Source organism: Lagopus muta, chromosome 3 (assembly GCF_023343835.1).
Source record: "Lagopus muta isolate bLagMut1 chromosome 3, bLagMut1 primary, whole genome shotgun sequence".
Lineage (NCBI taxonomy): Eukaryota > Metazoa > Chordata > Aves > Galliformes > Phasianidae > Lagopus > Lagopus muta.
The window spans coordinates 34,243,264-34,255,769 of NC_064435.1; the positions used below are offsets into that span (position 1 = coordinate 34,243,264).

At 43.6% G+C, this 12,506-nt stretch overlaps 1 protein-coding gene across 4 annotated transcripts in view; it reads right to left on the reverse strand.

Moving 5' to 3' along the window:
- The window catches only part of TRIM55 (tripartite motif containing 55), a 36,185-nt gene extending 24,870 nt beyond the window's left edge, over positions 1–11,315 (reverse strand). The window contains exons 1-4 of one of the 4 annotated variants that reach the window (XM_048939358.1): positions 10,970–11,312; positions 10,381–10,553; positions 3,016–3,181; positions 1,107–1,202 (exon numbers count right to left, since the gene is read on the reverse strand). In XM_048939358.1, the coding sequence (XP_048795315.1) occupies positions 1,107–1,202; positions 3,016–3,181; positions 10,381–10,553; positions 10,970–11,158 (624 nt within the window). In that variant the 5' untranslated portion in view covers positions 11,159–11,312. Of the gene's footprint in view, positions 1–1,106; positions 1,203–3,015; positions 3,182–10,380; positions 10,554–10,969 lie in introns of all 4 variants that reach the window. The other 3 variants (XM_048939360.1, XM_048939359.1, XM_048939357.1) reach the window with 3 other exon arrangements.
- Positions 11,316–12,506: the final 1,191 nt, after the last annotated feature.

Below are 12,506 nucleotides of genomic sequence, written 5' to 3' on the forward strand. Positions count from 1 at the left end.
GTTTCTGTCTGCAAAGTCCTGATAGCAGCCAATTTCATCCTTACAGTGTGAAAGCTTCCTGACTACAAAGTTCTGACTCCGCTGCTAACACTCTCTCATTTATTTGGGCTAATGGTTTTATGTTCTTTGAACTAAGCTTGCACACTTCCTCTTCTTTTCGTGCTCTGAGGAAATAGGAGCCTACGGCAATTGTGTACATAGATTATAGAATCAATTTTTCTTATCATTTAGAATCTATACATCTTGGATTAACTTCTATTTCACTGTAGTTTCCATTTCTGCTCCAGCTCTGATGTGTCAATAGAATTCTAATTGGACTGAGAGGGATACAACTCTTTCACCAGACGCTTCACAAACTCTGATCATTAAATCAATTCATATGAGCTGCTTTCAGCCTATTACTCTGTGATGCTCAAATTGGTCAGAACTGAAATTTACATTTGCTTCATTGGTACAGACATCTTGGAAGAAATTAAGGCCACTTTTGTTACTGAGTGACACAAAACTAAGTCCAGCTCTGTCAGAGGAAGACCTTTACCAGAAAATACAAATTCACAGTAAGACCCCAAGCTCATTCCATCCATGAGCAACACAAGATTCCTTAAAGGACTGCACACATATATTAAAAAACTACTACACTAGAAATAAAATAGCCAAATAGAGAGTTCACTAAACCATAGCTGGGAGCTATGCTGTGGCTACCCATTTGTCTGAGAATGAGGTTCTTCTCAGAATCAGTGAAGTCTTAGACTAATATTGTTCTTCTACAGCTTTAGCATCTGAACTGAGAGCTCACGGTGTTTTTTGGATCCGTTTTTAACTTGGACTGTAATCCATGCAACTAAGAATGCTGAGCAAGACATGCTGATGTGGATTACTTTTACTCTTTGTCTTCAGTCACAGGGTCAGTGCCAGGGGCAGGTTGCTGAGCAAGACACATCCTTTAGATGAGGCACTACAACTGGTACTACATAAAGCCATAGGTTTTTCAAAATGATATGGGAACCCATCTGGGTAAAATGAGTAAAAGTAGAGTGATCATTACCACCAGTTTAAAAGCTGCAAATCCATGCTAACATAACTGCATGAGAAGGAATGATACTTACCTCAACTGTCTTGCATGTCTCCTCCAGCTGCGTGACTATTCCTTGCACTCTGTCATTGCTGCCCACCAAGACTGCAATGCCGTCACTCAGCTCGGACTTGGTAGTGAGAAGAGAGCAGGAAAGAGGGTGTTAGACAGTCTGGGGGATCTGGAAGCCAGCCCTCCACCATCCCATTTTGGAGTGGCCCATGTAAGATAGGGAGCAGGGGATGAATGAGCCATACTAAAGTGTTAGCTGCACTTTTCACCAGAACCGTGGAAAAGCATTTTGATGTTTGTTTCCTCAGTCAAAAACAGTCAAAACACTGACATTTTGAAAGTGGAGAAGCTGTGATTTGGAGAGGAGGAAGCACTTTCTTCTAGGAGGTTCTTCTAGATGCTTTTATCTAAAGCACTATGCTTCAAGAACTCTCAAACATTCCATTTGGGCTTGTTGACAGAGAATAATTTCTTTCTTTTTTGTTTTATTTGATTTTCTGGATCCAGCCACACCACTGTGGTATTTCCCTAAGGACTGTAGGTCTCAGGCCTGGAGAAAAGGCGGTCCATGGACCTGTAGGGACCACGGGTACCATGGAGGTTCTGCCATGAGGGCAGTGGAGCTGGCAGCTGTGCTCAGAAAGTAAGGGAGAAAAGGGGGAGAAAAGGGAGACAGAGTCACTGGCACAAGGCATACAGTGGAACCCTCTCACGGAGACCAGACCAGTGGGAAGGTAGAGGGCCCTGCGGTGTGATGGAAAGGAAAAACGTGGAGGGAGGAAGGAGCTGGAAATGGTAAGACAGAGACTTCTGTGTGGAGGAAGAAGGAAAGTACCTGCCACAAGTGACAGAAGGAAATTACCTAAGTGTGGAGATGGGGATGACTCTGAGATGTCTTTAGAGGAGGAAGCTACTCTCTAGAGAACTTACTGAGAGTTCAGAGGAAGACAAGGAGCCCTTGGCATACTGATGTAGTAATCTAGCCGCAAAGACAACGATGTCTGTGGCCTCTGCGGCTTTGTAAAGGGTCCTTTGAAGCATATGTCCCTCAGCCTCTGGATTACACATTCAGCCTTGAGCACAAGAGCCGCATTCCACAGGCACAGTGGGAAAGAAACCACTGCTTGCAAATTTCTATGGAAAGAGGGCATGGATTCTATCCAAGAAAATTCTTCCCTTCTCTCCTTTTTTGATCAAAAACAATTCTTGTAACTACTTTTCCAAAGCGACTTCTCATTTGTAGTTTTCACACACAAGTATCATGCGACAAAGTTGGAGGCTGGGACTGCAAACTTGGCCTGTCTGATTGCTTGGCCCACTAGGGCCCTCCAGAAAAATGAGCTGCTTATCTCATGAGGATAACCCAGTGAGTCAGGTTTTAAATTAATACTGTATTAAAAATAAACAAGTCTTTTACTGGTGACAGCAGGGGCAGAGGATGTTCAGTACTTCCTGTGCTACCAACTATTGAATATTCCTGCATTCAGTTGCAGACAGAGGTTTTTCACTTATTTTTTTTTCTTTTTTATAACAGATGCTTAAAGGCAAAAGTGCATGATAGATAGCAGTTTGATTTGTAATGGTCTGTTCTCTTTCCATCCTGTGCTGGCAATCATACTTATTGTTCTAAGAGCAGTGACAAAAAGAGATTAGGAACCCCCAAAGGGAGATCCTCAGCTTCATGTTAAATCTTGGTGTAAAATGTGTAGTCACTGTACTAAGAAAAAATGAGTCGTCTGTGTGATTTCTCATAGGTTTATTTCTCCGTACTCTTAAATAGTTTCAACAGATTTGTGTGAGCCCTTTACTCTCAAACACGAATAAAAAAGGCACCCTCAGGCCACTTTGGAAACTTACAGGAAGCTCATGGGAATACCTTCCTGTTGATCCCTTCAGTTGCTGGAGATAGTAAGAAACAAAAAGATACTTACCTTCTGTTGCTGGTAAACGTTTGTGAGAGGAGCAACCTGACAGTCTTTGTGGGCACCAAAGACTTTGCACAAGGAGCAGGTGGGTATTTCACAGTTCAAACAATAGATATTGATTCTCTCATCTTCATGCTCTTCACACATTGGCAGGTCACACTTTTTTTCAGGCCTGCAAAAGAGAGTAAGTTTAAAACAAACTTGGTCTCATAAGTTTCTGATGATAATACTGAGGGTATCAACATGACGTAGGGTACAATCACACAGCAGTCTGAGGCTGAGCTGAATACTTGTGGTATATTTAAACCTGTCACAAAGGATGACTAAATAGACAGAGGTACCGTTTAAGATTCTGACATGATAGGATGTGAGAAGAATATAGTAATGTGACTTCATATTGCGATCTGAACTGGGAGTGTGACTGAGTTCTCACTCATATTTAAAGAAGTAAATAACCTCACAAAGATTGGTCTTAGACTACCTATGTACTTTAGTCAGTATGTTGCCCATCATTTGCCTGAAATAGTAAACATACATAATTCCTTTAGGATTCATCATGCAAAATATTGGGTACTTGGCCTTGAAACAGTGAAGCTGCTATGTGGGGAGCTAAATTGAAGTAGGTGTCAATGGGCCTTTGTGTACCATCTATGATTTCTGCTAACAATCCTTCTGAAGTCCACATCAGGTCTGCCAATATCAAATGGGACAGAGTCCCTGCAGCCTTTACACCATGCCAGCAATCAAAATAAGGTCTCACACAAACTAATTTTAGCTGTGCAGCATGCGTCTAGCTGTTTGGACTTGGTGATCCCCAAGGTCTTTTCCAGCTCAGAAGATTCTGTGACTCTATATCCTGTATACTGTTGAGCTTTTTAGCAGTAGCTATTTTGATTGTACCAGCCACCATGGTTATGGGTTACGCAAAGAGTGTGTGACCCTCACCTATGCTAAGCCAAGAGCCATCACTAGACTCACTGCCTCAGTTCCGATCTTCTCTTCACCAAAATGATGCAGCCATGTACAACTAGTCAATCCCTGCCATTACAGGAACCAACTTAATTGCAACTTCCTTTAATAAGCTACTTAACTGACATGCACAGTGTAAGAGAAAGCTCTGTCCCAGTCTGTATGGGCAGGCTGATGCTTTTCTAAGCCTGTGCATGTAAGTGTGTGGCAGTGTGGTACTGGATGGGAGTAGCAGAATGATGGAGGGAGTGTGCCTGGGGGTTCAAACCTCCAAAGGTTGCAGCTTCTACTGTGGCAGAAATCTTTCCAGTATTATTCACTATAACCTAATGCCTGGATGGAGAACTATGACTCACCTGTAGCAAGTGGAGCAATGACAACATAGAAATATGTCATCATCCATGGTCAGAAATACTTCCAGAAACTACAGAATTTAATGGCATTCTAAATTGAAGCTTTTTCCTGTGTTTTTTAGACCATTTTTGCAAGGAGGCAACCTGTCATTCATTCTACTGAAGTTATTTAGATTATGATATATTAGAGTTTTTCATACAACTTGGTAGAGAGGACATGGAACTTATTTTTTAATAACAAAGTACAGGTTTTCTCTTCTTAAGAAAAAATTGAATGGAATGTGATCAATTAAATGAGTGTAAAAAAAAATCAAGCAATAAAGAAAGTGTCTCATACCTTTGTTTTTTTTTTAATTTCAAGAGGGCACTGGGATTGAAGGGATTTCTAGGAAGAACCTTTGATCTTCAGTATAATACAATTTACAAAAATAAAATGAGAAGGAACTTTCCAAAGGAAGTTTGCATTATTTGGGACAGATTTTCAGCACGTTTACATAAGGCCCTCAGTGTGTCAAATCAAGCACCATTTCAACACTAGTCAAAAAAGGTGTGTCTCTGCTGTAAAGTATGCTTTAGGTTGTTTGCAAATGACTGCAAAAGCCCCATAAAATATCCAGGTTGCTGTGCACCAGTGCGAGGGCCCACATGTTAGAGTAATAAAAGACAATATCAGTGCGATTAATTAAGCCTGAAATAGCTGTTCTTCCTGAAAATGTTTACAAGGCCAGAAATGACTAGAATGTTATTTGACACTGGAGTCCTACCAGTTGCACGAAAGACAGACACATAGCACAGGGCAATGGTGTCAAGCAAGTCTGGCCAGAAGTAGCCAGCCTTCAAAGGTACCGCGAGGAGCTGGAAGAAACCTGGCAGAACTCTCTGAACCCACCAGGCCCTGAAGGCAGTGACAGAAGCCTAGAAGTAAACACATTTACAGCCTGCTTCTGAGGCTTTGCAAAAGGAGGGATGTTTTCAGAGATCTGCTATGTATAGTATATGTCAGTGTAGCAACAGCTGAAATGCAGCTCCTAAGTGTAAAACAGCGGCTGCTTATGAAATGGAAGATTAAAAAGTAGACAGTAGGAAAATGACACATAGCTTTTCTTGAAGAATAGATTCATCATAGATGTGGTTGTGACCACAATTAGCAGGTAGCTGTAACAGCCTAATAGCTTTATGTTCTTGCTCTCTGGCTCTGCTCTTTGAGATGCTAAGTCTGCGTTTGAGTAACACAGACTTATTCTTTCCCATTAAAACTGGATTTGAACCTTAATGGGCAGGTGTTGTGCATTTTCTATGGAGAGGAGGGTTCTCAGCACTGGAGAAGCCACACTTGGAGCAGTGTCCAGTTTCGGGCTACACACTACAAGAGAGTCCAACAAAGGGCCATGAAGATGAGGAAGGGACTGGAGCACCTCTCTTGTAAGGAGAAGCTGAGACATCTGGGATTGCTCAGGCTGGAGATAAGGATCTCATCAGTATCTACAGATACCTGAAGGGAGAATGCAAAGAGGATGGAGACAGGCTCTGTGCAGTGATACCCTGGATGTGGGCCTGGGTAACCTGTTCTGGGTGTCCCTGCTTTAGCAGTGGTTAGGCCGGATGGAGCCAGAGGTGCCCTCCAATCTCAATCATTCTGTGATTCTATAATTTGGTGAAGAATTTCAAAGCTACTAGGGTCACAAAGGAGTGTATTCTAATTAAAGATATAGTAAGACCTCAGCAAAACTGACATTAATAAATTGATATGTAGAAGTGGATTTATGCAGATTTACATCTAGAGTGACATTTATGATCTCATACTCGAATTCCTTTCTCACTTAAAAGTAAATTCAGCTGAGCTTGACAGCGAAGCTGCCTATCTTGTATAAAAAATGCTATTGTATTTATTAACCTATTCACCAAGTCAGGCCTAAATGGCACAGACTTAAAACAATTCCACTCCCATTGCATACATCCCCTAGCATCCTGGGCACTTCCCTTTGTTGAACTAAATGAAACTCCTGCTGTCCATGTCCCTAACTATTTATCCTTCTGATAGGAAGAGCAGCCACTTAGTGTGCCAGCCACTCCTCCCAGTTCTGTATCACCTGCAGATTTGCTAGTGGTAATCTCCTGCCCAATTGTCCAGGTCATTAATGACAGTATTAAACTGCACTGGCTCCAGTATCAACCTCTAGCTACACCTGGTCTCCACCTGACTTTGTGCTGCTCCTCATAACCTGCTGGTTTGGCAATTCAGCCAGTTTTCAGTCCACCTCACTGTCCGCTGTCCACTCTAGACATTATTTCATCAATTTGTCAATAAGGACATTATGAGAGACAGTGTTGAAAATCTAAATAAACCACACCCACTGTTCTCTTGTTCACTGAGTTTGTCATCTCTTTGCAAACGGATGTTGGGTTGGTCAGGCATGAATTGCACTTTGCAAATCCACACTGACTACTTCTGATCACCTTCTTATCTTTTAGATTCTGAAAATGCATTCCAGGAGAGATTGCTCCAACATCTTTCCAGACGTTGGTGTACAGCTGATCAGACTGTAGCTCCCTGGATTCTGCTCCCCACACTTCTTGAAGATTGGAGTGACATACATACGCACCACTACTGTGAATTCCTACCCAAGCAAAGCACTGGTGAAGTTGAGGAGGAGCTCTTCCCATGGGGGCTTGGAGAAGATCCAGGTGATCTCTATACTAATCTCTTTTGCTATGCAATCTGTGGGGCTTCTCCTGTAGCATCCTTGCATTGTGACTGACCCTCCCTAGTGCACAAACCTGTCCATCTCCCAGGTCCAGCCTACCTGAAAGCCCATGTGTTCCCACAGCCCATACTGGACAGCCACAGCCTCCGCTGGGAGCTTGAGATGAGGCCTCTGAGGTATCAGCTCCTGGTGGTGCTGGACACAGTGCCTTGCTGTGGATCCTCAGTGCTACAGAGCCCACACACTCTGTTCTCTCCATGGCTCCTGGCCCCTGCTGTGCTGCATCTGCTGCTCCACCTGTGCACAGCAGGGCCAGCCTTCACCTAGTACTGTCCCTTGTAGGTGCAAGGGAGGAGCACGCTACAAACCCTGGAGCTGGATCCAGCGGACATAGAGACCCCAGCACCCTTTGTTTAGGAATAGCTGGCTGAGCTCATTAGAGACTGTGAGGAGCTGCAGCCTCCTGCAGCTACCCTTTCCTGGCAGCAGCAGGCCCCCTGAAGCTCCTCAGAAAGTTCAGGTGATCAGTGGCCTAAAGACTTTCAAACACTGGAGTAATATTTTAGTTAACTTTATTTCTGTTGGGTTCAGCACTTTGCTCTCCTTTAAAGCTTTGCTGGAGTCACATCCTGCTTGAATATTTTTCCCCTTGTCTTGCTAATAGATACTAAATCGGGCAACAGGTTATGCTGTCATCAGCTGGAGTCTGATGTGCAGTATGATAAAAGACAAAAAAGTGATGTAACTTTTTGTAATAAGAGCGGCTTCCTGAGAGAGCTTTGGTAGAGCCTCCCCATCTGATGGCACAACTCCTCCCTCAGCTTTTATTTTTGGAAGAAAAATGTCTTAATTCATACAGAAACTAAGATTAGGACAAAAAATATATATATATTTTTTGAGATAAATTATTTTTGCCTAAGCAGGAGACAAAGCTTGCTCCTTATTTGGATTTCAACCCTTCTCCTCAGCTCACGCAAAAGCTGGGAACTGGCACTGTTCTGGCATGTACAGTTGTTATGGTGAATTATACCAGCAGGAATATCTTGGGGAAGAAGGTCCTTTTCTGGAAGTTACAGGAGCTGCCAGTCTGAAGGGCTGTCTTGGACAGAAACAAAGGTGACACCTCTTCCTTCCTATGTACCTCTGCCAGAACCAGCCATCAGACTGAGAGGAACTGATACAAAAGGAAGAGAAGATCCAATTTCCTTTAACTTTTTTGTTTTACTGGGACAACACAGGGTAAAGCAGTGGCAGATCTTGCTCACACAACCAATGGGAGCCTGAGGAATTTTAGGCAGAGGGAGATAAGCAGCTGAAGCCTACAAAGTGCTAAATAGTTTAGATAATGCTGTTATGCATTGTTGCTGCTATGTAACCCTGATAATTATTTTAATTCTGAGGACATTCATGAAGGTTAAATAAACACCTGAAAAGATTAAGCAAACAGGGGCACCAGACAGGTATCTATGCAAATACATCATTCGTGATTATATTTTTTCCTATTCTCCCCTCTTATTCATGACGTTGTATTTTTGTTCTCTTCAATTGCTTGAAAGGAGGTTGTGGCAAGGTGGGGGTTAGCTTCTTTTTCCATGTAACAGCAATAAGACAAGAGGTAATGGCCTTCAGTTATGCCAGGGTAGGTTCAGGTTGGGTATTAGGACAAAATTCCTCTCAGAGTGTGATGAGGCACTGGAACAGGCTGCCTGGAGAGGCGGTGGAGTCACTGTCCCAGGAGGTGTTCAAGAAATGTGTAGATATGTCATTAAGTGACATGGTTTAGTGGTCACGGTTGTTATGGTTTGATGGTTGGACCAGGTGATCTTAGTGGTCATTCTCTGATTTTGTTTTAGAAGAATTTTAAAAAATCTACTAAATCCCTTATATTTCCATTTAACTGAAATTGGTTCCGTTTGCCCATGAAATACGTAGGAACACTGAGCTGAAGTTTTCATATTTTTTTTTAAGTTTAATACAACCCTTGAGTTGGAAAAAGAAATATAAGACACGAGGCCATAAGTGTCCAGCTTATTTGGTTGAGTGCAAAACACACCACTCTGCTGATTCATTTCCTCAGATATTTTCCTGACTCAAATAATACTTGGATATCAATGACACACATGAGCATAGATGACCTTCCCTGGCCATGGAGTGCTAACGGCAGCATAAAGAAAAATTTTAAGCCAACTTCATGCTCTCCAGTGTTTTGGAGCTCAAATCCATGTGCAGCTACAACTGTTCTGCGAGGACTCAAACAGCCAGGAATAGCCAAAGCCACTGCTGTGCTTCAAAACCACCTCTGTGCTGGAGGAAGGTAGAAGTGCCCTAAGCCACCCAAGGAGCTGGGTCCAGTGCTTGAGTCTACCTGCTTCAGTGATATCACCTCTGCTATCCCTGCAAAGCCCAGCTGCTTGTGGGAGGAGGCCAGGATTGTACCTTCCTTCAGGTGTACAAATACCCTGCCTTACAAACCTGGCCCTACAAGTGCATACTGGTGACAACAGCCTGTATCACTGGGTGAGAGCTGCTTGCTTAGTGGCCTGGGACCAGCCTTCACTTTCTTCCTATTATGTTCCCCAGTGTGGTAGCCTGTGCCCAATCCAGCATAGGGAAAGACAGATGAGATGTTGTTCTACTGCTGGATTCCTAACGTATCCATTAGAGGCACTTAGCATTTGGAGAATTTTTAGGATTAACCTGTTCCTCTGCCCTGGGATTCTAATACATAACCATAGCTCTGATACATAGTATTTCTAGCTGTTCTTTCACTTCTACGGAATCCTAAATAAGACTCGATTTCATGTGTTCCTGTTCCTAGCTGACAGAAGTTGAAATTTTTTATTGTGTTTTAATGTAATGTTATGATCCAGAGTATTTTCTGGGTGCAATTCAGCTATCTCCTTGTGTATTCCTTAGGATTTTCTAATAAGGTTTGAAATCCAATTCCTTTAGCATGTGAACACACGGGTTAAAGAGAAATATGTTTGTTTGAATAGCTTATAAAATAAACAACATGAATCTAGCTACTTTTCCCTCATTCATGAGAATACCTTTGTTGACTACGGGTAAGTACTGCTCAAGGGAATGAAAATGACAGTTGTCTTCTGTAAGTGGAAACAGGGAAATCCAGCATCTATCTGGATACTGCTTTCAGAGCTGACTTCACTGCACAGCAAGCAAGCAGGCATGCACAGCAACACAACCCCCTTCTGTATTTCTAAGAGAGAAATTAACAAATAAACCTCCTGTCTGACAAACAGAAAGACCAGAAGGACACCAAGCAACCCCAGTGGTGTCTGCTTTTGTGGCAGATCTCCCATGAAGAGTACAAGTTCCCTTGTTACCTTGTGGACTCCTGCTTGTATATATCAATGATGTTCTCCACCAGCAGGTTCCTCTGCAGCCCGTACACACCGTGGCGGTCAAGGACCACTTCATGCCTGCAGGAAGGACAGCGAAACCGGCCTCCCGAAGCCACAGTCGTGCCTCCCCTGGTGGGCAGGTAGGGGTTCGAGGCCTGTTCTTGCCAAGCAGCACAAGAAGAGGTGAGTAAGGCCACGTGCAGCTTTACCAAAATGTATTTTGACAACAAGGCATCGTTTTTGGCGCATGACAGACCAAAATCTGATGAAATCAGGGCACATCTCTCTTCCCTCTTCTGCCCTACCAGCCCTAGGAACTCTGAGTCAAACCATTCAAAGCAAATATCTAAAGGTCTACTGGGAGAAACTGCTGAAGCCATTTGGATGAGGCTCACAGTACTGCAGTGATCTGTGCTAGAAATAATGCAGCTCCTTCAAAAGCACCAGGGCAGCCCCCCCAGCCTCAACATCTACAAAAAGCAATCAACTGAGCTGGGCAATACTCGGCTTTTCCATTCATTCAACTGAGTGCTGCCCAAATCTTCAGAGCTTTCCATGGGAATGGACCTACCTGGAAAATATCACTGGCACATTTCCTGCACAGGTTGTGCTGGCAGGGCAGGATGACCACCGGCTTGGTGAACATCTCCAAACAGATGGGGCAGATCAGCTGCTTCTCCAGGTTATCCATGGTCTGTTGCTCTTTGGAGAAGGACTTGTAGCCCAGAGAGGTGCTCATCCCTAGCTTTTCCAGGGGCATATGCTCAGGATCACGGCGTCCCTGCTCAGTTTCCGTGTGAATTTTCCTTGAAATAAATCCAAGGCTCCGGTGCGATCAGAGGCACTCTGGGCTTCGCTCACTGGAGGACATTGTTTGAAGGGGCCGGAGGGAGCCGGGGCTGTTTTTAGCAGCACGGCGTCACGGGATGCCATTCTGCCGTGCCCATATAAGCTATGAGAGGAGGATAGGCTGGGACAGGTGACAGCTCCAGGGGCTGGGGGGGCAGTGGCAGAGCCCTGGCTCTCCTCACTCACACATGGTGGCCTTCACCCCTGGGAGCAGCCGAGTGATAAGCCCATCTGAGCAGCCCTTATCTTCACAGGACCAAAGCATGCTTGCTGCCCAGACTGATAGCCACTACTCCTGCGTTATATAGTCATCGTTCTGAGCACAGAGCTGAGGCTGCAGTGAGCAATCTGCTGCGCTGCTCCTGTTTCAGCAGGCTCCAGCAGTTGGCCCTTCCAAGGCATGGAGCACGTGAAGTTTCTGGAGAATACAAGAGGAGAGATGGCTGCTCTCAGGCTCAGATCCTTCAAGGTGTAAGCATGTCACTGCCTTACAAACCAGCTGAAAGCACTGCCTATCAATAACTGCACTTAACTTTCTTCCAGTATGATTTTTTTAGGAACCAAGAATTTAACGTGACTGTTCAATCTAGTAGCTTAAATATGCCCCAAAAACACTATCTGAATTTTCTAATGAGAAAGAGACAGAAGAATTACAGTATGAAAAGCTTTAATTTGTACTGCTAGAGAATAAGTACTAATTGTACACACTCTCTCTCTCTGCCTAGTGTAATTCAAATGCATTTTGGTTTTGGGCACTGCTGTTTGTGTCTGTTTATTAGACACCAGTATCCCTCTCAGCTTGGCATTTGTTCTAGAGTTATTTTTAAAATGACAATTTCCCAGATAATCTGTGGCATGTGATGCCTGATCTTAAGGGAAAGCCATCTGTGCTTCCACTTGCCAATAATTTTATCGCACAACTGTACGAGTAATAAATATCTCATCCTCAGTTTAAGCCAGAGTCCCCGCATGTACTGTATAAAATCACTTTGCCACTGTACTGCACATGCAATCAGTATATTGTCTGCTATCTTAATCAATAACTTCTTCACTAAGGGTCTTCCAGAAAGCTCTTGTGTTTATGTAAACTTTTAACCTAGAAGTGCTCGGCTATGACATGCCTTATACAGTGGCTGAATGAATCTCCTGTGTGTCCTGGGCAGACCTCATTTCTCTCTATCTGTATGCAACACCAGTCTGCACACTGTGCAGTTCAGGGAGATATAAAAGTGAAGGTTTTCATTGATTTCCACGTGAAA